At 37.1% G+C, this 25,900-nt stretch overlaps 1 protein-coding gene across 1 annotated transcript in view; it reads left to right on the top strand.

The window, feature by feature from the left end:
* The window catches only part of Ola1 (Obg like ATPase 1), a 133,880-nt gene that overhangs the window by 77,660 nt on the left and 30,320 nt on the right, over positions 1-25,900 (top strand). Inside the window, exons 6-7 of the mRNA XM_005346574.2 lie at positions 3,366-3,446; positions 3,752-3,849. Of these exons, the coding sequence (XP_005346631.1) occupies positions 3,366-3,446; positions 3,752-3,849 (179 nt within the window). The remainder of the gene's footprint in view (positions 1-3,365; positions 3,447-3,751; positions 3,850-25,900) is intronic.

The raw sequence follows: 25,900 nt of genomic DNA, 5'->3' as shown, positions 1-25,900 counted from the left end.
CAGCATCCTGTTCTGTTTTCTCCGCCTACCTAGGGGCTGGCCTATGAAATGGGCCTAGGCAGTTTCTTTATTAATAAGAAATCACTCCCACATCAGGTTGCCTTGCCTTGAGGATCAGAGGATAAGGTTTTCACCTGTTGGCCCACCTGACTGTTGGGTATATAAGCCTCCGTGGGGCTATTGAATAAAGGGCTTCTTACCAGTGACTAGAGGTTTATGTCCCTGTCTCTCTGTCTGTGTGAGTCTCTGTGTCCAAAGGTCGACCCCTTGCCTGAAGATCACGAACTGTATGGTGCGCACAGAGCGCAGACAGGCGTGCGCTGCCCTTAGTAATGCACAGAATATATTTTAAAATGAAATGTTAGATGGTTACAAAAGCAGTCCAGGTTCATATTCCAAAGTCTGTATTTCTACATAAGATAGGAAAGGTATATGAGATCATGGATGGGAGAGATGGCTCATCGGTTAAGAGCACTGGCTGCTTTTAGGAAGAACCTGAGTTCAGTTCTTGACACCTCATTTGGTGGCTCACAATCATGTGTGACTCAGGTTCCAAGAGATCTAGTGCCTTCTCCTGACCTCCATGGGCATCAGGCACACATAGCACATAGACATATATACAGGCAAAGCATTTATATTCATAAAAGGAAATACTATGAAATCTGAGGGACTAGGGAGATGGATGGTTCAGTGTGTAGGAATATTTGCTGTTCTCTCAGAGTACTTGAATTCAATACCAGCCCGACTGTCAGGAGGCTCACAATTGCCTATAACTCCAGCTCCAGGGGATCCAAAGCCCTCTTCTGACTTTTTGGGCAACTGGACACAATGTGGCAGACGCAAACTGACACACATGAATAAAAATGACTTAAATGTATTAGAGATCTAATACAAAGGGATTAGTAATGTTTTTACTATGTGCTGCTCATTTGCTGAATGTGGGTAAAGTACATACACTTCAGCTAAATAAATTTATTTAACTGAAAATCATTTTTTATGTATTAATATAGTATATCTATTAATTGTATGCTTATATATAAGCATAAGGGAAACATTTACTTAGCCTATTATACATTTTATCTCATGCCCTTTTGGTCTAATTAGAAATTTTTTAGATAGGTTATAACATTTAAATTTCTTAATTAAAATTAATTTTTCTTTTATATAAGAAAAGAACACACTGTTAATATAGCATCTACTGGTTATTTGTGTGAAATAATGTTATCTGATTGCAATCTACTTCTGTTTTGTCTTAAGGTAAAACCGGCATGTTTTAGTAACCTAACACATAACTGTGGCTTCTAAGGAAAATACTGTTGGTGAACTTCACGTATGATTTAATACTCTTTATGTAAAACTGTAGTGCTCCTATAGTCTGAAGGAAAAAGCTGGAAACTAGTGCTCCAGTGCTTCTGTGCCTGAAGCAAGAATCTCACTACTTTTAGACGAAGAGCAGCCCTGAATTCCTTCACTGGTGGTCAGCCCTTGAGAGACCCTTTGGCTTTGTAAAAGTGCAATTGTCACAGAAGTATTTTATACTTTCATATGATTAAAATTAATTTTCTCCCTTATTTTTGAATTGGCTTTCTATTGTCTGTTTTTTTTAATTGGAAAAGATTAATGTAACGAAGTATAAGATGGTACCTCTGTTTCTTCTTTTGAATAATCTTGTTGCATGTCTCTACATAAGCTGTTCTGGCCACTCGTCACAGTAACCAGCTGGGCCATTTCACCTGCTGGAGCCATTAAAGAGGACTCTCTCCCCCCAGATTAATCCCCTCCGACATTAGTTTTTTGCACTGACAACTGCAGCAGGCATTCAGAATTTGCAGGTGGCCAGTGTGACGCACATAATTGCCTACAATTTTAGGCAATGAATAAAAATGGTCTACATTACTTGTCAAAGGTTGTATATGCAGTGCCAAGTGAGATCTATGGGAAGCCTTTTAGGGTTTAAAGAACAGTTAATAGCAAGGCTGCACAGGGCTTTTTTAATCATAATGCATTTGTAATATAGCACTTTGATCTTCTCCTTGTAGGAAATGGTGTTGCATTAGCCACTTTTAAACATTTATGAGTGAAATTTAGTTGTAGAAGAGTAAAAGTGATTATTCTTAAGCAGAACATGTTAGATTTCATTAAAAGTTTTCATCTTGCCCCTTCCTTGTTAAAATCCATGGGAAGTCCTTTCCCTGGAGGGCTTCAAATCAGGATCTAAGGCTATTGGGCCTTTTTCTTATTTTTCTTGTTGGTAACAGTAAGATTTGCAAGGAAGGTATACTAAATATTGAGATAATTTATAAAAGAGGACATTTATAAGAGTAACTGGTCATGGTTAAAATACTCTCAGGAAATCTAATACTAATGATTGTGTTGCAACAAATTTTAAGAAATGAATATTTAAAACATTTTTACAAAAACAAAACAAAACATCAACAACAAAAATTTCCCCCCCAAACAAAAAGCCCAGATGACTCTCAACCGTGCCTCTTCTGGTAGAGCTGAGTCTGACCTTTGGGACCTGAGAGCCTTTTATTAGCACCTGCTTGTAAGGAGAGCCTTGCCACACGCAGCTTTTAGATTCAGACCCACAGGGCTGATGAGGAAAGGCTTGAAGGGTTCAGTTTGTGTCACTTGCTGTTTGCCGTTTCCATTTCACAGATGATTAATCTTTCTGTGAAGAAAGGCCAGAGAAACAAAGCCCATTGGGCTCCTCCCGCAGTTACTCCTTCTGAATGCACACTGGCTTGCTAACTAAAAGGCCTTTAGATTTCCAGCAGAGAGAGATGTTCCAAAAGAGAATGCAGCTGGTTGGAGGTCACCAGTGCAGGGCTCTTGCCATTGTGTAATGGAGGCTTTGGCAGGTTGGGGTGGGGGAAGCACTAGAGAAGTGGCAGGGAGAAGGTGTTGTCAGAAAAATTAATTCATAAGAAAAAAGGTTTTGGTCAGTTCATTTAATATTTTGTAGAGTAAATAATCAATAATAGGTTTAAATTAGTTACTTTGTTTTTTCTTTATAAGGAAAAATATATTTTAGTCTCTCTTCAGCATACTCCCCTCCCATTTCAAAATAATATGTGGAATCACTAGATAATATTGACTCTTAAATTCTGTCTTTGATGTGATTGAATTATCTTGCAGTTTTTCATATTGTTATGTTAACTAATTTTGCTAACTTTGTACACTAAAATAATGCTTCATCAAGAGTTCATCAGGGGTTTCTTTGAGATACAAAATATTGTTTGTGTGGCTTAGTTCTCCTTTCATTACAAAAGTTATTTTTATTTTGAGGATTTGAAACTTTTAGTACATAGTATCAAATGCTTAAGTGTTCATCTTGAGTTTTTTTCCTTGATCATATACAGGATATAATGTGCAAAGTCAAATCCTGGGTTATAGATCAAAAGAAACCTGTACGCTTCTATCATGATTGGAATGACAAGGAGGTAAGTTGTAAATACTCTTGTTAGTTACTGCCTTTGCTTTGATTTCTTAGATAACAAAATGGGCTGCTCATTATCTTATATCTAGTAATATATACAGTTAAGCTTTGATTTCTGTTAGCTATTACAGATTCCTAAGCTTATATTTTCCTTTTCCCCATCTCTCACTTAAATATTTCATAACATCTAATCCTTTTCAAACAAAGATTATAAAAAGGAAAACGTTTACTCCATTAGTGCTTATGTTCAATATTTACTCCATATTTACTCAGCATTTGAAAGGGTTCTTTCTCTGTCTCCCACTCTAGATTGAAGTGTTGAATAAGCACTTATTTTTGACCTCAAAGCCAATGGTCTACTTGGTTAATCTTTCTGAAAAAGATTATATAAGAAAGAAAAACAAATGGTAAGTTTTTCTTTGGATATACATATCTATATATGTACACATATCGCTAACACAAAGCATATAGATAATATATATACATAGAATATATGTGTATAATATGTTTACTATCTTTTCATTTTAAAATGTTGAAAATGATAAGAAAGTTTTGCATCATGTTACATTTAGAGATGAGTCTCCTAAATAATTTGTTTGCACTAAGAGAACATTAACAAAACCGAATTAAATCAGAAAATTTTGAAACGTGCATGTTTGCTTATCCAATTTAAGTTATGTAAACATTGTTTTTTGCTACAAAATGAGACTAAAACGTTATTTGGTCAATAAAGTGTTTTAAGCCAAGAATTTCTAGCCACACTGATACTGCAGGTGACCTTTAAACCTCTACTAGGGGTTATAGCTGGCATAAATTTTAAAATCCAGATTGAATAGTTTTTTTAAAAAAAGCTAAACCTGGATGCAAAAAAGTCCCAGATACTGGCTTGAAACTTCCAAAAGGTATCAAAGTAAAAAACTGTGTTTAAATGTTGCCATTCTAATATGTAACTAAAATGTGCCAGATTTGTTCCTCTTCAGAACTCTGAAGAGAGCTGTTGAGTTCAGGTGGGCATGGAGACCCTGGCCTCCTGCTTACTGTGGCTTCCCTCACTACCTCCTCAGCATGCTGTACTATTGAGTCATAGAGATAGATCAAAACTGTACAAGAAAAAGACCTGAATTCTCCTAAAATATATTGTTGGTTTCTCCCTGTACTTCATTAAGTACTTAGATGCACATGGTTTCAATTTTCCATTAAAAATTCTCATTTCCATATGATATCAAAGAGTGAGAAGGCTTTAAACTGAAAAATAAACATTCATAGACTGGAAGCCAAAACAATAATTAATGTCAGATGGTTAACTCCAATAAATCATTAGAATAAATTCTGTGAAATTACTGCAACTAAAAATGCCCTGTTGATATTGCTGTAAGACATTTTGTGTCCCTGATAGGAAACTGAGTTTAACCTCTTTATTGGCAATGTTCTAGAAAACATAAATTTAACATAAAAATGAAGTTCAGACTGGTCATTGTCCTCCAGAAAGTAATTAACTTTAAAATATAATCAGTTCTGTCTTGTTTCAAACTATAATAAATTTGATGATTAATGTGTCAGAAGTTGTTTTCTTTAAGAAAGGATTTTAAAATTTATTATTTGACTTCAGCCAATCAATCTTCTCCTGGAAGTATGAATGCTGAGTTTTCCTGAGGCTGAGGAAAACAATACAGACATCAAAGTTACATGAGAAGGGATGAGTCGGTTTCCTTGCCCAAAGGGGCTTCTCACACCTGTATTTCAGTGATTACAGGTAGAACTCCCTGGCTCTAATTGTATAGTAAATACCATTTCCCAGACCCTGATGGTAGACAGACTGCTTAGGAGACGCCAGCCTGTGATTTAGCTGTCGCCAGACACCCCATGTTTTTTGCGAGACCAGTTGTGATGATGATATGGTTATAGCCCATTGAAACTGCTCTTGTCTAAATAACAAATTTTAATTTGTAACAACATAGATGTATGAATGGTTTTATTTTATAAAACCAAATTTTCTTAGGTTTTATGTATAGCTAATGATTTGGTCTGAGGTTGGGGTATGTGTGTGGGGGGAGGTGTCCAGATCTTGTGGAAGTTAGTGTAATTGGAGCTGAAAGATCAAAGACTGGGCAGCTGAGTGATGTTCCAGAAGAGAATTTACCACATAGCCATTTTCTGTACAGTTTCTGCCGCCTGCTGTTCCTATTTTCCCTCAAGCTAGCCATTGACTACCCCCTGTGCATCCCTGCTCGTAAAACATGATTGAGGAAGTATTTGTCATGTATTTATGAGTGGGAAACACTGTGTGATAGGGAATGGCATCTACTGGAGCCAGAAAGATTGCCACTTTCCTTCCATTCAGCCACTCTGCTGCAGCTTTGAATCCTCTGTTTATGTAACGTAGCCTGCGTATTAAAGCACAGAATAAATTTTTATTATGAAGGATATGAGCACTAGGTTTCACCATTTGTAATGCTGCAAGCAGATGCAAATAGTTAAAGTCCATTTCAACTCCTAAATCCATTTGCTTCTGTTAGCATCTTGTTTTTTTGTTTGTTTCTAAGTCCCATTTGCATCAGTTGCTCTTTCACCCAAAAAAAAAAAAAAAGATTTTGTTTCAAGGTTAACGTGTAATACTATTGTAGCAAATTAAGATTGATGCAGGAAGCAGTAATAAACATGCTCACGGGACTGGGAACTGGTCGGTGCTAAAGCACTTGCCTAGCATGTACAGACCCTGGGTTTAGTCTCTATCTAGCACCAAAAGGAGAAAAGTTTAAAGTACACATTTGCACACACATCTATGCACGTCTATCTTCATTTTAGTAGGCCACATTTCTAGAGTGATAAACATGTTGGTTTCTGCCTAAAATTCACCATAAATTAAAATAGTGGCATGTTATCTTTTCATGCCAGCTTCTTTAAAAGAAGCGTGTGAAAAGATCAGGCTAGTGTGAACTGACTACAGCACACTGACCTTCTGAAAGGTAAGAGCTAGAGCGAGTCCAAGTTTCTACTGCTTCAGCAGTGCTGAATTCATTCTCTCACTGGTGGACGATTAAGACTGGGTCCTGAAGAGAGGCTGATGTGGCAGCCACCCTGACTGGCTGTGTTACGATCAGATGACAGCAATCAAGATACTGAGGAAGAGCCACAGAGACCACTGATAGTGTTACAAATGACTAAACAAACTTGTTTAGAAAGTTTTGTTGATTTGGTAGGTGCTAATGAGTTTTTTTAACAATTCATTTTCTAAACATGATCAGTTGTTACAAGCAAGATTATACACAGTATTAATTTTCATCTTAGATTGCATGGTGAGTCATGGTGTCAAGCAGGTATGGGACATTCAAACTGTCAAACCACAGCTTAATTGGAGGTTTAAATTTCAATCTTTCACCTTTGCTGCTCTGTTAGTAATATATGCTGTCCAATTATGGAATCAGTAGAACAAACTCATCTTAGATATTTTTTACACCTAATAGCTACCAATTATGTTTCACTCTGTGCTGTCCTGTCTTTACTGTTCTGTAAACTGTTGATGAGGGCACTTGGATTTTGTTGCTGTTTTGTTTTTGGTACCATATAAATATTTTTCTAGAAATACTAGGACATTTAAACTTTAAAGCATACACACTTCTTCATTGATCCTGGTTACTAAGCCATCACATTGAATGATGAGATTGTTTGAAGACTCATAGGTAGGCGCCTGGAAATCTTCCCAGCTTTAGAACAGTCACAAACAACATGTCAGGTTCAGATTTATTATTAACCTTTATATTATTATTATGTATGATTCAAGTTTTTGGGTTTTGGTTTGGTTTTTGGATTTTCAAAGCAGGGTTTCTTTGTGTGTCCCTGACTGTCCTGGAACTTGCTTTGTGGACTGGGCTGGCCTTGAACTCAGAGATCCTCCTGCCTCTGCCTCCCCCGTACTAGCATTAAAGGCGTGCGCCACCCCACTTGGCTTTGGTGCAAGTTTTTTCTGCCCAACTTTCTTCTTTGTTTTTTATATTTGTTTACAAAACAAAAATAACTTCACAATGATATATATTGTGTGATTGCCTTAGGGGAAAATCATGGAATATATTTAATCTTTTCTTATTTTACCTTTACATTTTGCCTTTGTTTTTTGTTTGTGTATTCGAGAGTAAGTTTCTCTCTGTAGCAGTCCTGGCTGTCCTGGAACTGCATGTGCAACTCTTCCTGGCAACAAATTATTTTTTAATGTAAATTCAGTTTATTTGCATATATGTGTACATGGTTGGTGGCAGGGCATGCTTTTGTCATCAGGTCCTGGAATGAAATTCAGGATGTTAAGCTTGGAAGCAAGTGTCTTTACTCACTGAGACATCTCACCAGCCTCTGAATTATTTTTCCATGTGTATTTTTGCATTTTAATACAATTTTCATGTAATAATATTTGTGAATTTCTGTTTTTATTTTTTTTTATTTATTTTTTATTGTTGTTGTTCTTTTACAAAATCCAGATTGGCCTTAAATTTTAAGCAGTTCTTTTGCCTTACCCACTTAAACACAGTATTTATGAGCCAAACTTCTGTTTGGTTTTCATTAAATGTTTTAGTTACTCTTTCAGAGATTTCAAATTCCTATCAAGTGGGATTAGTATATTAGTACACATCATAAGAATGGTAATTATAGAACTGTGTCTTCTGTATAAACAATAAATGCATATGTGGAGGCCTGTTTGCATTTTGTTCAAAATGATTTATGGCTAATTACTTCTATTTGCAGGGTAGTTTGTTAATTTTTTTAAAAAAAATAATACATTAGGAACATGAGTTGTAATTTTTATAAGCATCATCTACTAACAGTATTTTCTGAGTGGCATAATTCATCAAATGCATAGGATTAATTTTTCTATATAAACAGGATATATTTCATTTTTTTCTATCTTCAACAGATTAAAAGGTTTAAGCCCTTATTAAAGACAGCAAGTACTTCTTAGCACTACCTCCAATGGTTAAGGTGTGCGTTCCTCATACTCTAGTGCTTCTCAGCCATCCTAGTGTCGCGATCCTTTAATACAGGATTCCTCATCTTGTAGGGACCCCAACCATTGCGACTCTGCAACCAATTTAGCTATTGTTATGAGTCATAAAGCAAATATCTGTGTTTGTGACCCTTGTGAAAGGGATGTTCTTCCCGCATACCCCTGGGTTGAGAACTGTTTTACATGTACATAGACATGATCTAGAAAATGAAAGAGTTTTGTTCATAATTCTGCAGTATTGTTCAGGTTACTGATGATTCATGTTCATGAAGAATTTTCCTGATGCCCTGTCCATACTCACTGGAGGGTAATTCAAGATAAACTGTTTAAAAACCTATATACCAAGATCTGATTTTGTTTTCAAAACAATGTATTGAGATGAGCTGTAATCAAGAATGGGAATTAAAGGGACAGGAGATGGCTCATTTTCTAGAGGCCCCAGATTCTCTTCCTAGTACCAGTGTTGTCGCTTATAATAATCTGTAACTTCAATCCCAGGGGATCTAACCCTTTCTTCTGGTCTCCAGTGACAGCAGGCATGTATGTAGGCAAAACGTTCATACACATTAAATATATGATAATAGAGAATGAGAATCAGTGTTTGGGAGAAGTGGAGGAGAGTTTTGAAGTTCAGAAAGTGGAAGACTGTTAGAATTGAGAGACAGAACCTTATGCAGATAGAATGGAGTCTTAGCTGGTATACATGTTTGCCTGGGACAAGGTGAAGGTGAACACTAATTTGAACTGTTTCAGGATCTTGTCCATTATGCCCTGCCTATGCAGAATAGGAGAGTGCATTACTTTCTCTGACCTTTGCCCCTGCGCTACATATTCTTCATGTACCAGGCTTACATTTAGAGTTGCTAGTTCACCAGACTTTTGAAGGCTATCCCAAAATGCTGCGTGCCATTAATAACACTGTTGAGTGAGAAAAACAGACTCTCGGAAACTCTTAGGCTTTAGTTGTAAAAGAGGTAGTTGTAGCTGTGATCACCAAGTTTGATTTATTGGGAAAAACATTGTTTTGCCAGGTGTGGTACACACCTTTAATCTCAGGATTAGGAAGACAGAGGCACGTGGATCTCTGAGTTAAAGGCCATCCAGGGCAACCTAGGGAGACTGTCACAAGAAGAAGAAAAACAGAAAAGTAATTACAATTTGAAATAATAATGTTGTGATCTTTGCTACTCAGTTTTTTTTTTTTTTACTTTAGGCAAATTACATAGACTTTCCTGTAGAGAACACTTTGTTCTATTGTTCTTGTAAAATGTATTCTATATAAACGAACTTCTCCAAACTCAATTATCATAGCTCAGAATTAATCTAGTAGCAGGAAAAAGGATTTGATTGTCCTGTATTATCTTCTGGATACTGATGTGTCCCTTACTTTTTCTTCTGTTGCTGAGTAAAGAATCATACTTCATCATATGCCTTGTAGCTCAGGAGCTCAGTGAGACTCCTGTGGCATAACAGTAATCTTCATTCGGTACGGCCCTGCAGTTTTACTGTGGGTAGCTTAGAGGATTTTATTGTCGTGGCTTGACTTCCATTAGTATACTCTTTTTAAATTGTCATTGCACCATCTTTTTTTAAAAAATTAAGAACTTGTTCATTTAAAAGCCCTTTAAGACATGTCCTCAGTTTCTCTGTGTATGTGTATGCTGTGTATTTCCAGTGAGAGTAAAGAGTGAAGGCTGCCATCCCTAGAGTGATGAGTGAAGGGGGTGGCCCTGAAGTGCCGAGTCTCCCTTGCCAGAATTGTGGTTTCTTTTCCTTTTGCTTAGCATATGCAAGGCATGTGCTCAATCACTAAACTATTTTCATATACCCTTGAATCTTGTGTTTTTTTATATGAAATACTGCAAATTTATAAAGAAAAGGATGCTGCCCTTGCAGATATATTTAATAGCTTCTCAGTCTTTGCATTCTGATTTGTAGACATCTCCCCAGCTGCGACTCTCACCCGATTTAGGAGCATCTTTTCTGGCCAGGTTGGAACTAAGACCCGACTTTTCCCATAGTCTCATTTTCTCGCTCCTTCTCAGTTCTTGAAAATAAGGTTTTTGTTTTTTCCTGAGTCTTGGCAGGTGTCGTTTCATCTTCCCTCATAGTGAGCAGTGGTTGATCTGGCTCGAGCTGGGGGAAAGTGTGTATGTGAAAATAAAATGTACATACAGAACTGGCATGTCTATATTTGAGACTAGTAATACTGCCTAAACTATTGTTCTCTTATTTAGAAGTTTTCAAGAAAGCATCTTCCCATCAGAAGTATTAACCTTGTGATATGTACCATAAAAGCTTATTTAACTCACATTATAACAGATAGTTCAATTTAGGTGAGATGTACTTTGGTGTCTGTGACCATATTTCGTTTTTCTGCTCAAAAATAGGCTCTGAGATAATTGATATATCAACTTTGAGTATACACTTATTTATAAAGTTGGGATTTCATGTAGGTATCCATTGTCTTTTTAACAATGAAGCAAGAAGAGTAATTAAGTTCATAAAAGGTGTCATTACAATCTTCAGGTGGCTGGAAAGATGTCTCAGTGGTTAAGAGTGCTTGATCCTTTTCCATCCACACCTGGGAAGGCTCACAACCATCTGTAACAGTGCCTCCAGGGAATCCAGTGCCCTCTTCTGGCCTCCTCAGTTCCGCAGGCGCCTACATACATACCTATACGTACATACACATAAATAAAGAGAAATATATTTTTAAGTGTTTATATGTGTGCATGTGTATGCATGTTTATGTGTGGGTGTTACAGCTGGAGAAATGGTTGGCAGTTGACAGTTCTTGCTGCTCTTTGAGAGGACCCAAATTTGGTTTAAAGCACACACATTGGGTGATGTTTTTTCAATGGCTATAACTCTGCCTCCAAGGAGCCCTGCACCCGTACAATGTAGCACACACACATACACTTAAATAAAAAGAATACACATTTCAAATATATGTTCTTTATGGCAATTTGAGCTCACTAAGAGGATAAGTACTGTGTTTTATTTTGCATTTAAGGTGCATTTAAGGGTGATTTATCTAATTCTTCAGATTCTCTGAGAAAAGCACACGAGTGTGTGTGAACGACACACTTGTCAATAAGCCAGTATGTTCTCTTAATCTCTGTCCTTGTTTAAGTACATTAAGCTGTAGCTTACTGCCCGGTGGGCATTCAGGACTTACATGGAATGGCAGCCCTTAGCAAATCATGCTGTGTCCCTTTTTTCACCGATTAAAAGTTGTCCCTATACCTTTCTAACCAATAGGAGTTTTAAATCTCAGTCCTCTGTATTTTCTTTTCTAGTCAGTAACTACATTATAGTACTGAATAACTTGAAGTAAATCACTTAATAACTAAGTTATGTTACAAGACAATTCTTAAGATTGGAAAGGAAATCTGTAAGAATACTTTTATTATTTGAAAATGGGACTTCTCCCCAATTATATTTTAAGGAGTTATACAGAACCGTTTCTTATATCATAGAACTTTAAGCTAATTCAGGCCAGATCTATAACAGAGACAAAGAGAACAGAACAAGAGAATTCAGTGATAGCAACCATTTGCTTTCTTTTCTGTTGTTCAGAGATAACATGTGGTTGTGTGAATCAAGAGCTTTTAAGGGCTCTTATAACACAGCTGCAAAGCCATATCTGTAAATAAAGCTTTGAACTAAGTATGATTGAGGAATTATGTGTTTTTTTAAATTTACACAAAGCATGATTATTGTATGTACTAGGACATTTTATTTTAAATGTTATTAATTTCTTAAAACATGTATGGATTGTCAGGTATATTGTGTGGACATTTAGAATATATAGCTTCAAGACCACCAGATTAGATTGGAGGGGTCTGTAAGCTTCGTGAGCTTGAGAAAATGAGACAAAAGGAGAAGCGAGGCTAGTCGCCGTCCTTAGCTGTGTTCAGTGGCCATGTGTGGCTTAGCGGGAGTGCCTGCTTCCTGCAGTTATCACTCGGGACTTTTTACTCTATGAAATAGTTCATAGTTATGGTTTGCAGTTTTATGGTTTATTTTAGTGCCCTATTGACATCAAGGGTTACTGATTTTTGTATTAGGAGTTCCTGACAAACAAATTATTTTATATTCTCACCCATCTCTGACAGAAGATATAAAGTTTTGACAAATACGTATGGCACAGCAAGTGTCCAATTCTAAAGAGCAAAATAAATGCAAACCACCATTATGGCGAACACAAACAGCCTGAGAGCAAGTTATCAGCAAGCAAATAATTGTTGAACTGTTATGAATGGAGCAGGCTGCTGAAATGGGGCATGATTGGCTGATGTTACATGTGTCCTTGATTACCTTCCTTGTGCTTTTATCCTAATAAGTGACATTCTTTGTATTCCCTGGGATGGCTAGACAGTCTGACACTGAAGAAGAATAAATATTGCATGTGGTACACATTAAGCTGTCATCCAAGACAGCATTTATAAAAAGTAACTGGAGAAATTCATAAGAAATTCTGCAGTGCTACAGTTTCCTGGCTCCAGTCATAATTGTCAAAGTTCCTGACACATCCAGGTCTTGAGAAATGATTTAGGTTTACAGTGGCTTGGTGCATGAATAATTGTCATGGGTTTGTGTTCTCACACTGCCTTCGGATGCTAATGTTTGTCCCCAGAATCTTTCATTTTCTGGTCATTTGTATTTTAGGAAATGTCTGCACTGCTGATAGTGCCCTCTCCTTCAGCTTTGGCGAGAGGGTTTTTTGGTATTTTGTGCATTTAAAGGCAGAGTGTGGGTTTAAATGTTTCTGTTTTTTAATCTTAAAAAATATTGTTTGCTTGTGTTTAATGCTAGCAAATGACCTTGAAAATAGTATTTGTATTTTTCTTCTCCAGCAACATTGGAAAGCCTTCAAACAATCCAAATAAATACCATTTTTAAACTGTCCCACCCCCCAAAGCCTCAAATCACTACTTGATGTTTCATTTAAAAATATTGTGTGCCTTTATTCACATACTTTTGTTATTTTAATATTGTTCCTTGAGGCCGGGCAGTATTTTATTTATCCCAGTCATTGTTTTCTCTTAAAATATCCTTTCAGAAGAGAGCATAGTATTGTCCTAGAGAAAGCAAACCTAGTCGTGAGGGAGATCGTGGCTCCAAGGACAGTGTCTTCACCCTGCAATACACATCTTCTTTCCAGCCTCTCCCCATGCAGTTATCTGAAGGACAGAACACACTTGTAGACATGTATTCCTGTGCTCTGACACAATTATTCTAAACCATTTCAAATTAAGTAATTAGCATTGCTATTTCATAATCTTATCAAGAATGTAACATTTTATCAGCTGCTTACTGAAAAAGTGTGATTAAGTATCAGAATGATTTTGAAGCCATTACAAACAGGATATAATGTTTTCAGTTCTCAGCCTTTGTTTTGGGTAGTGAGAAGAAAGTGAGATATGCCCCGTGTAACAGTTGTGTTTTGCATCTAGTCTTTAAATTTAAAATATTAAATTGGGGGTTGCTTTTAGGATATTCTTTATGCTTTGAAATCTAAACCATCCATTTGTATTGAAGAAACTTTTCCCCAAGTATAACACTTCTCGATGTTACCTATGGCTTTTAACTCTCTAGGCCACTACAGAGCACAAAATATTTGCCCAACTGGTAAATTGAACTGTAAGTCCCACTGTGGGAAATTGCTTTGCTGTGCACCAAACAGCAGTTATCTTAGTAATTGTACCCGAATTCTTTGTGGCTAATAGAGCGTGGACGTCCATTTTAAAAGCAGAAAATTATTTGTCTTAAATGCTTTTAATTGTGAAGCACCTCAGTAAAATGAGAATCAGCAGACTATAATGAGGCATTAGACTGCTTTATTTTTAATTATTGTTTGTGCAGAAAAGTGAAATTCTTTTCCCTCTCAGTGTAAAACTGTGTATGTCCGACATTTCACATTCTAAACCGGAGCTCCCAACAAGGAGCTTATCAGAACAAATTGTCTAGTCCACCCCCTTCCTCACTCAAAACCTAATGACCCTTTATCATCATGGTTTAGATTGCTGGACACAGATGTGAGAAAATACAAGTAATCTACAGGTAACTACAGTAGCTGCACTGATGTTCTCGGAGAACTGACTGCTGGGAAGATAAAGAGCTTCCCACAGAGCCTGCGACTTTCCGGCCGCAGAGCACATCATGAGCTCATACATGAAGTTTTATTTGCTCAAGACTCACAATAAGATGCATTAGAACGTTCAGCAGGGACTCTTCTTAGATGAGCAGAGACATTCTGGAGGGTTATTAGTTGATGCACCCGTGCATAGCATCACTCTAAAAAAGTTCAGTGATATTAATTCTTTCTGTGGACAAGAAGGATTACTGCACAATGCAGCACTCAAGTTGAATTCTTTTCTTGCTATTTATATAATCTACTCTGACTCTAATCACTTTCTCTGCACAGAAGCCTGAGCTTCTTACTGAAAAGTAGTTTGCTTCTGGTGTTTAATACGAAAGTAGAACAGCAATTTTTCAGACGTTAGCATATATCGCATTCAGAGGAGTTGCTTATGGCCAGGTGCTCTGCTTTTGTTAGTCAGCTGCGTAGATTATGATCAGGAGGTAAACTCATTTTTCTGTTTGCCTGCAATTGAGTAATTTATCATGAAAAGGACGATCGGGCTTGGATAAGGTACTGCACCTGTAGTTGAAGTTTTATAATTGCTACTTTGTTATTTGAAATAATCATAGTTTCATATTGTCTTAAACTACAATGCAAACTGTATCTAATCTTTTTGTGTATGAGATGTTTGTTTTTAGTTTAATAAATTTGGTGTGAGTTTACTAGATTGCGGTGAGTCAACATGAATTAGACTGCTTGAACTCCAGGTGTGGGCTTCTTTTCAGAAACCCTTTGCTCATCATAGCCTTCTAAAAGCTAACTAATTGTATTTCAGTAAAAGCTTAACTCCTAAATTTGGGCTGCTCACATTGCGTTTATATGTCAGGGTGAGTTATGTTCCTCAGACCGCTTCTAGGAATTACCGTGTCAGTAATTGAAAGATAATCTTCTACAGACAGTATTGGTTAAGCAGTTTGCAGTCAACAAAAAGGTAGTGAGGTATTCAGTGCAGTCTTGTGTAGGTGTATGTGTTATATCTCTCACTACAGGTTACTTATGGAGAATACTGAAACGCTCTGGAAATTAGAGAAGACACTGATCAAGTTATTTGGGCTTGGCTCCTACTCATTTGTCTCTGGACTATTAGTGTGTGTTGTCACAAATGGCCCTTCGTAGATGGAGCCTCAGAGTTACTCCATATGCCCATGAGCTTAAGGATTAATTCAGCATTTGGCTCTAGTATAGAATGTCCAGTAGGCAAAGTAAATTTGGAACCAGAAAATAGAAATAACAAATGATCTGTATGTACTGCTGGTCATTAAAACCCCTGTCACTCTGCTGATAGCAATTAGTGTCACTTCTTCTGGAGATTTGTATCATGGTTTTTAGTTTATCTTTATGCATCTGAAATACTCGTAGTGTATGGCATAGATTAAAATAGAATACAGAACATGAAGAATTGGTTGAGGCAGAATTATGCATTAATTCTGTTTTTAGTTTGCTGTAAGATCTAAAGGAAAAAAAGATATTTGTTTCCATTTAGCAGCAAATAGGAAACACAGAACTCAAAATTCTACAAAGTACATTTCTTACCCACTCCGTGTTTAAAAGGAAGGGGACCAGAGGAGCATGTGCGGCATGAGCTTGTTTTGCATTCTTGTTTTTACATCACCAGATTAAATATAATGAAACCCATCTGCAGGCTGCGGAGCTGCTCATTGGTTTTCCTTTCTTCAAGGACTGTGTGTTCTGTGAATTTTTTTCTCTTCTTTCTTCTACAGTTTTTTTTTTTTTGAATTTCAACAAGATATACATAAAATTAAAAACCTTGTCTGTTATAAAGTTTTGTTTGAGCTTTTTAAACTGAGTGATTAGCAGAAATAATGACCCTGTCAGCCTTAATCACATTAAAATGTGGTTAACATCATTTAATTTTTTCCACTTAATATGCAAAAATTTCCAGTAGATTTGCAGTGAAGGCCATTGAAATTCCATTAGAACAAGAATAAAAATTTCAGGCATCATTTATTCAGAGAAGAAATAAAGGTCTCGATTGAGAACTGCTGAATCCTTCTATTAGAGACACTATGAATCATTGCATTGAACTGTACCTTACATTTTGATAGACCTGTATCTGACTTTTCAAATGGTTGGAAATCATGTTTTCTCACAATTCATAAGGAGGAATCATCCAGAATTGCCTGCTTATTTTATAAATGTCTAAAATAGTTGATTTTCATGCAACTTCAACGTGCTTAAATTTTAAGTAGAAAATTATTTGTACTCTAAAATTAAGATAACAAATTAATTTTAGGCATAGAACAAACTGGAAAGGCAATTTTCAAGTGTGCAGTTTCTGTTTTCAAGTTATGTTGGAACATGTTGAGAATGACCAAATGACACCAGCTCTCTTTCCAAGTTTATAGCTTATCGTCTTTCAAGCTTCAACTGGTATGTTAGGCTGTATTGAATGCAATGAAAGAATATTTTGCTGTTTCTAGAATTATTTAATTGTTTTGTGTTTATATAATAAAAGCAAAAAGGCCTGATTTTATTTTAAGCCATGGCTACTATTTAAATTTCATTTGTCGTGTTTGATTTGCCAGTGTCCTACATGTTTTTCCCACTATAGGAAAAAAAAAGTGTGTGTGTGTGTAAGTGTAAACGTCTTGCTGGAACCCATCCTGTTGCTTGGTAATTAAGTGATGATGTGATGCTGCACTTTTTATTGTTTGTTTCTTTTTTGAGCCATTTGAACCTGTCACACAGTTACACTTGTGTATACTGGGTGGTGGGAAACACCCCTGGAAATCTCGGGAAAGTAGTCTGAGCATATGCTGCTCACAGTGTCATTTCCTGTAGCCTGCTTCTGGGGCTGGGAAGTCTGAAAACATTTAATTGTCTGCTTTATCCATACCACAGCCTCCCGCCAAGGTTCCTAGAGCCTCCTCAAAAGAGGTATCTGGAGTAACTTCCAAACTGCCTCCTGTCTGTTGTGCTGTCATGTGTGTTTTCATTGGAACCACTATAGAATGTGATCTTGCTTTGCTGTCTCGTTTTTGTCTTTGTGAATAGGGAGAAATTGCTTGTTTGTTTATATTTCCAGGGCTTGACGATGGACTTAGTCCATCATTACCATAGAGTAATGAGTGAATGAAGAATGATTACACATCTATTGATTTTATTTTTGCTTTGGTTTAGTTTTTTTGTTTTTTAAAGACATAGCTTCTCTGTGTAGCCCTGGCCATCTTGGAACTCACTCTGTAGAACAGGTTGGACTGAAACTCAGAGATTCACTTGTCTTTGCCTCCTGTGCGCTGGGATTAAAAATGTATCCCCCACTGTGCCTTTTTTTGTTTGTTTGTTTGTTGGTTGGTTTTTTGTTTTGTACCCCTGGCTAGCCTGGAATTCACTATGTAGGACACCCCCACCCCCCACCCCCCACCCCGCCTCTAAGTGCTATAATTAAAGGGAAGGGCCACCATACCTAGCCAAATACCCATTGTTTTTACTGCCTTTATTTCAACACTTTTTTTAAAAGTAATGTTTTCTTTAGTGTTTGGGAATTTCACACAGTGAACTGTCAGCATAGTCACCCTTTTCCCAGTTCCTCCCAGATCCTCCTGCACTTTCCTGACCACCCAACATCATGTTCTCTGTCTCTTTCTATCAACCCCACCCCAAGAAAGAAACCCACCAAGTGCATTTCCTACTGACCAAATCCTCCTGCATGTGGGGCCTGCCCTGGAGTGTGGTCAAAAGGTGTTATTCCGTTGAAGAAAACCATACTTACCCTCTCCAGGCAGTCGTCAAATGCCAACACCTCCTCAACTAGGACTGAGCTGTCGTGCCCACCTCACTCCCATGTGCTGGATTTTTGACTGACTTAAGCATGTGTAGGTGTTGTGAGTGCTGTCAAAATCTCTGAGTTCATGTGTGCACTGCACCGTTGTGTCTGGAAACCACTTTTCTCAACATCATCCACCTCCTCTGGCTCTGTGTGCCCCTCTTGCACACTGCTCCCCAAGCCGTGAAGGGAGGGATGTGCTGTAGACATCCCGTCTAGATGTGATAACACATCTAGATTGTGCGGAGTTAGGCTATTCTGCCCAGACCTCTCTGACGCAGTCGAGAGCTCGGCTCTGCAGGTCTGGGCTCCCTATTGCAGCGTCTTAGTGTTGTTGCACAGCTAAAGCAGTAGTAGACTATGTGTACCCAAGCAGTCACCATTGTTCCATGGAGTTTCATTCATAGGTCCTGAAATTTGAGTGAAGATCATGTAATTTTACTGGCATAGATTATTCTTTAAGAAGTCATTTGATAATGTGTAAAGGAAACATTGCAGTGATTTGCCGGCCCCAAGTTCCACCTGGCTATCACTAGCCTTTGTGCAGTACATGGGATGAGATAGCCCACTCACCTACTGAAATAACGCTTTCTCAGTCATCAGTTTGCCTTCCTCAGTAGAATTTTTCATGAAGCACATAACCATGATCTTATTTTTCCATTTTGGGGGGACAACTTGTTTTAACCTCACTTGTCTTTTACCCTGCAGCTCATTTTTCTTTCCTCTTTAAAAGCATTGTGTATAGTTGACCCTCCCTGTCTGTAGGTTCTACACCCATGAATTAGATAAAATAGATTTTTTAAATCTACTTTTTAAATTTAATCACTAGTAAACATAAACAAATCTTTCCCCTACTCATTATTCTCAAAACAATATGACAATTATTAATATAACATTTATATTAAGTATTTTTGAGTATCCTAGAAATGAAAGTATATGGGAAAAACAGGTAGGTTATGCACATATAATACTGTTTTTACAGTGAGACACATAACCTTGAATTTGTGGAATTCTTAGAACCAGTCCCTCATGGGAGACAATAATGACTATAACCATTGTCAGTTCAGCAGAAAAAACAATAGAATTCAGCAGTCTTCGGAGTGTAAGTAGGTAGTTGATATCATTTGAAAAATATAGTTCAGTCCGGTGCTTGAGCTTTTAGAAATGAGCAAACATCTTGGGTTAGTGGAAGAATCAAGAACTTTGTGGTTGAGTGGACTTGACTCTTATGACCACTGTCAAACACTGAACAGATTATCAATCCCTAATCATTCTTAAATATTAAATGAAATTACAAAGGAAAGTGGCTATCACTTCTTCTCTGTAGGACAAATAATAAAATCCCAGACACAGATATTGGGGTTCACCCTGAAGATCAGAAAAGCAAAGCTGCCAGCCACTAACTGTTAGCTCTACCTCAGTCCAAAATGGCGATCCTGCCTCTTGGAAACCTCAAAATGAGACTGAGTGTGAGACCTATCTCCTCCGTTCTTATATTCCTCTCTAGTACTGGGATTAAAGGTGTGCACCAGCACTGCCTGACTGTATGGCTGTGGCTACTTTGCACTGATATTCAGGCAAGCTTTCTTTATTAAAACACAAATAATATACCATTGTATTTCCCCTTTTTTGTCTAAAATTTAAAAAGGCTATAACTAATTTAAGAAAAACTTTATACGATAAGTACAGTAACTATGCACAATATATATATGGGCCATAAATATATCAGCAATGTCTAGTCCATTTGCATTCATAGAATGCAAGTTCAGAGAAAATACTCCATATCTAGCCTATCTTGGTGAGTCCAAATAAACTTGCTTTCTGTGTCTGGTAAACAAGGAAAACTGTAACTATCTAGTCTTCAATTCCCTCAGAGACCCAAGAAGGAAATAATATTAACTGAGTAAGCTGGAAGTGCAAGTAAGTGACTTCCAAAAAATGAGACAAATTACAGAGACGGCTGCAACTATGGGACATCCATCTTTGGCCTACAGGCCTAGCATATCTGACAGACTTTTCTGTGAAGTAGGATATTCTGAAGAGCTGTCCCTCCTTGTCCTGACAATGTTTGACAGTCACTTTCTTTTGTATCCTGTTTGTCCAGTTAGGACAGCATACTGTCAGCAGTTTAGGCAAGGGAAGATTTATGAAATTTTATCATGTTGGAAATGGCCAATATACTCTTTTTCATGAGACTTTTTTTCTGGTTGATTTCTTTCCTCTTATTTCAGATATCTCATTTGTCCAGTAGTCTTCAGATTCCATATCTGGGTACCTTTATTCTCCTGAAAAGACAAAAACGAAACCCTTCTCCTGTAGTAATAGGAGCGGCGGGGCTGCTTCCCCAGCACCCCGGCAGCCTGCTAGCTTATGCCTCGAAATAATTACACGGACACTGTAATTATTTCTGTATTCTTTTAAACACTGCTTGGCCCATTAGCTCTAGCCCTTACTGGCTAATTCTGATATCCCGATAAACCCATTTCTAATAAACTGTGTAGCACCGGTCTTACCGGGAAAGATTCAGCATGGCTGACCTGGCGGCTTGCTTTACCACGTGTGTCTGCCCAGGAGAGGGAAGCATGGCCTCTGAGCTCACTTCCTCTTCCTCCTCCCACCTATGTTTTAACCTATAAGGCCAAGCAGTTTCTTTATTACTTAACCAATGACCTTCCTCCATCATTCTCCTACCCTAATTTTGGAGAGATTAACTTTTGGCAAGTTATAGATGATCAGATGAAAAGCATTTGTTGCTTTTGTGGGTTAGATTAGATTAGATTAAATGGCCATGCTGTTTGATGAACTATCATCTCTTCTAATTAAGAGCTATCTCTTGTTCAAATTGAATCTTTATCAATTTTAATGGTATCCATAGCTTTTCTTCTTCTGTCAAAATGAAAGCAGAACCCTTTCCCAGTGTAACACAAATCCTGACATCACTGCATCTTTGAAGTATATCAGCTGATTTTATTCCATAGTTTTTTCTGCTCTTCATTGTCTCTCTTTAGCTGTTGTTCCTTTCTCATTAGCATTTAGAAAACTCAGAATTAATAAAGCATTATGCACTATATTTCTGGGGGATCTTTATTATTCCTTTCTGTTTGTTTAACATATCCTTTAGAGTTCAGTTTGATCTTTTTATAACTGCCTGGCCTATAGGATTATATAGTATACCTTTAATATGCTTTATATTATAATAAGCAAAACACTTTTGCTTTCTTACAAACCTATGCTGGCACCTTGTCTGTATTTGTACAGGTGTACACATGGTGGCCATAACTTACAGCAAATGTATGATTACTGAATCAGCCTTTTCCAAACTCAAATCCATTGCTCATTGAAAACCTGAATTAGTATCAATGGTGTGGTGTACATATTTTAGTTTTTCAAATTATACAAATTGAACATAACCATCTGCCATATTTCATTCCTTTGAGTACACTTTGGATTATTTCCTTCAAGTAATGGTATTTGATTATATAAAGAACAAGTAGGACATTTCCTTATAATTTCCTTGGCTTGTTGCCATGTGACAGAAGAGACTTTTTTTTTTAAACCTTTGCTATTGACATGTTTTTTTTTTATGAAATTCTGGGGCCTTTAGTACATTTCTATCAATAATTGATCAATTTCTGCATTGCCTTGTGCAGGAGGACCTGTATGGGACCAATTGTATCATGTGACTAAATAAATATTAAATCATATCAATTCTGTATCATCTGGTATAAATTCAGTGGTTTCAATATGCAGACTAACTCTTACTGCAAATTTAAATCGGTAACTATGTAGAGAGGGTCTTTAAAATCCCTTAGTACTATGAGAATAGCATATACTTCTGACTTTTGTACAGAATTGTAAATGCTTTGATCCATTTTACTTAAATTTTCTGATTTCTATCCTGCCTTATTTGCATCAGTATAGAATGTAGGTGCTCCAATTATTGGTGTGTTTCATACAAAGCAAGGAAGGATCCAGTTCTCTTTATAAGTTGAATTCTCTTGCTTTGGGGATAGTTGTAGTTAATCTCTTCCAAAAACATTACTACATGCTTTTTGCCAGGATTCACTTTCTTCCCATAATTTGTCAATTTCATCATTATTAAAAGGTACTATAATTTCTGCAGAGTCTATTCCTTCTAATTGACAAAGTCTTAATTTTCCTTTTAGAATTAAATCAGAGACCTTTTCCACATAATTTTTAATTTCTTACTCAGTTTATATGATAAAAAGATCCATTATAAGCTAGTATTTTCCATGTGCATTAATTCATGTAGGGTAATGTTTGGAGGGTAATATTACCAGAATGCAGTTACGATTCAGATCCACACAATCCACATGTGCCTTCTGTAATTTCTCTTCAATCAAAGCCAATTCTCTCTCAGCTTTAGCTAATTATTCCCCAGGACTTTTTAAGTTCTTGTCACCATCTAAGGTTGTATTTAAATTAATCAGGTCATCAGGACCTATCCCAATAGTGTGCCACAGATGGGAAATGTCTCCTAGTTATCATTGGAAGTTATTAAGAGTCTACAGTTGATCTCTTCTAATTTCCAGTTTTGGATCCAATTTTTTGTAAACCTATTTTATAGTCCAAATAATTAATAGAATCAGCTCTTTGTATTTTTTCAGGAGCAATTTTTAATCCCCAACAAAGCAAAAAAAAAAAAAACTTTTTTTACTTCTTCAAACATTTTCTAAAGTTTCTACATTTTAATCAGTAAAATGTCATCCATGTAATGGTAAACTATAGATTGAGGAAGTTGCTTACATTTTATTTCCAATGGCTGACTTACAAAATATTGGCACAAGATGGGGCCATTTAGCATTCCTGTGGGAGAATCTTCCATTGATGTCTCTTAGCAGGCTGAGAATTATTCTAAGTAGGCACTGTGAAGCCATATTTTTCTCTTTTTCTTGTAAAGGAATAATGAAGAAACCATTTTTTTTTTTAATCAATAACTATATGAGGCCATCCTTTAGGCAATAGAGTAGGCATAGGAATGCCAGACTGTTAGAGAGTCCGGAGCCCATTAGCTGAATCACCTTATTAACAGCTCTTAGATCTGTTACTGTTGTCCATTTTCCAGATTTCTTCTTAATAACAAATACAGGAGAATTCCAAGGGCTGGTTGATTCTTTAAAATGCTGAGCATCTAGTTGCTCCTGTACCAGCTGTTCTAAAGCCTGCAGTTTCTCTGTTGTTAAAGGCCATTGCACAACCCATACAAGTTTGTTTTTCAACCATTTTAAAGGTAGGGTTGATGGTGCCTTTATAAGATCAGCAGCTGAGCCAGGCGGTGGTGGCGCATGCCTTTAATCCCAACACTCTGGAGGCAGAGGCAGGCAGATCTCTGTGAGTTCGAGACCAGCCTGGTCTGCAAGAGCTAGTTCCAGGACAGGCTCCAAAACCACAGAGAAACCCTGTCTCGAAAAACTAAAAAAAAAACAAAAAAAACCATCATGACCATGATAAGATCAGCAGCTGTTGTGCCCTGTTCTTGTACAGCCTGAATGTTCAATGACTGTTCTTTATATCATGTAATATTTTTCCAGAAACATACATTAATTTATGGTTTGTTTTTAAGATGGGGGAATGTTCATTTTAGTATCCCATTGTTGTTGCCAATCACATCCCCACAAATTCATTGCTATGTTAGCCACATATGGTTTTATTTTTCCTCTCTGACCTTCTGGCCCTGTACATTTGACCCCTATCACACTCTGCTTTACCTGAGATAAGGTTCCAGTTTCTAAAAACTGATCATTTATGTCCTGAAGAGACCAATCTGGCTGTCAAGATTCTGATGAAATTTTTGTTGCATCCACACCTGTGTCTACCAGATTTTTAATAACAATGTCACTTACTCATATTTTTTTTTATTTTGGTCTGTTTATTTGTAGAATTTGCCAAACTTGTCTCTTTATAGTTTTTTTCCTGAATTTTTGTTCTCTCTTCTATAGCTGTTCTATTTTCCAGAGCAGTGTGGTTTCTTACAATAGGCATTAGGTTCTTTAATTGCTCTGAGAAGGAATTTCCTCTACAATGGCAGGAAACAACTGAACCAGATGCTGTGAGAGGCCCTGGAGGGAGTTTCCTGGGTGGCAAAGGATTACCTTGAATATTCCTCGATGATATACATTCATTCATTAATCCAATACCTGCCTTTGCCACACCTCCCACATAATCCAGGAGGTAAGGGCGTTCTGAATGGATTATTCTTAGAAAAAACATTGTTTCTAGTAATGCCCTGTCTGCAGTCCCTTTTAAAGTGATCTTGTTTGCCATAACTATAACATTTGACATTTCCCTCAAATGTCTAGAAATCACCTCTCCTATCCAAGTATCATTATGGTCACCATAATGTACCTCATATCCATTACTCCAAAGGCTCTGATCTTTCCATTAACAGCCTGATTATCGTTTTGCATTAAGAATTAGCATTTTCAAAAGGCAGAGATTCAATTATTATTTGTCTAACTTCTGAATTTGGTATCATTCTATTTACTGCTGAAGTCCATCTTTATAAGAAATCTGTAAAGGCTTCTTTGGGCCCGCATAACTTTAGTAATTGACTCAGTTTTCATTCCTATTTCTCCAATTCTGTACCAAGCATTCACTCAAAACTGCTTTGTGGCATAAATCCGGAGTGTGGTCATCATATACATATGCCTTTATATACTAGTAGCAAATGTGGATTGCCTTTATATAGTAGCATATTTTCCTTTTCCAAGAATTTGTTCTTGGGAGATTTCCATACCTGTAGCTTTACTCCATTGTTCAGTAGTCCTAGCCTCGTCTCTGAACCAGGTGCTCCATTGCAACTGTGAACCAGGCTCTAAAACACCTGTAAGCACTCCTATCCAGTATTTAGGGATAATTCTACTACAGCCTGACCATAAGTTTAACATTTGCTTTACAAAAGTGAATGCATGTCATATGAGACTATTCCTTCCTTGAATATCCTTAAATCTAGCATTGGCACAGGAGTTCTGTTAGCTGTAACAGAGCCTCTGCCATTTGGCAATTCCTCTAAGGTTACTGAATATATTAAGGTTGGTTGTTTGAAAACCTTAGGCTTATGCTGTTCTCCGTTAAATTCTCTGTCTGGATTTGAATATCTCTGTGATCTGTTTTATTAGGTTTTTCTATGGCTTGTATCTTACCACTCAGATTAATCAACCTTTTTAGTGATAAAACAAAGATGATAATGCTGATAATATTTACAATTGATATTACTTAAATCCCGTCTATATTCGTTATCCTTTTATTTAATCATTCCGTTTTTAAACTGTCCAGTGTATTACTATACAGAGACATGAATTCCTTTAGTGTAATGGTCTTTCCCATTTTTTTTTTAATTTTATTTTTTTTATTGAGAAAAGGAAAAAAAACAAGTTTCCACCTCCTCCCAGCCTCCCATTTCCCTCCCCCTCCTCCCACCCTTCCCCCCCTCCTCCAACCCTTCTCCCACTCCCCCCACTCTTCTCCCCCTCCCTCTCCTCCAGTCCAATGGGCAGTCAGGGTTCT

Source organism: Microtus ochrogaster, chromosome 4 (assembly GCF_000317375.1).
Source record: "Microtus ochrogaster isolate Prairie Vole_2 chromosome 4, MicOch1.0, whole genome shotgun sequence".
NCBI lineage: Eukaryota > Metazoa > Chordata > Mammalia > Rodentia > Cricetidae > Microtus > Microtus ochrogaster.
This window is presented reverse-complemented; position numbering and strand designations above follow the sequence as displayed.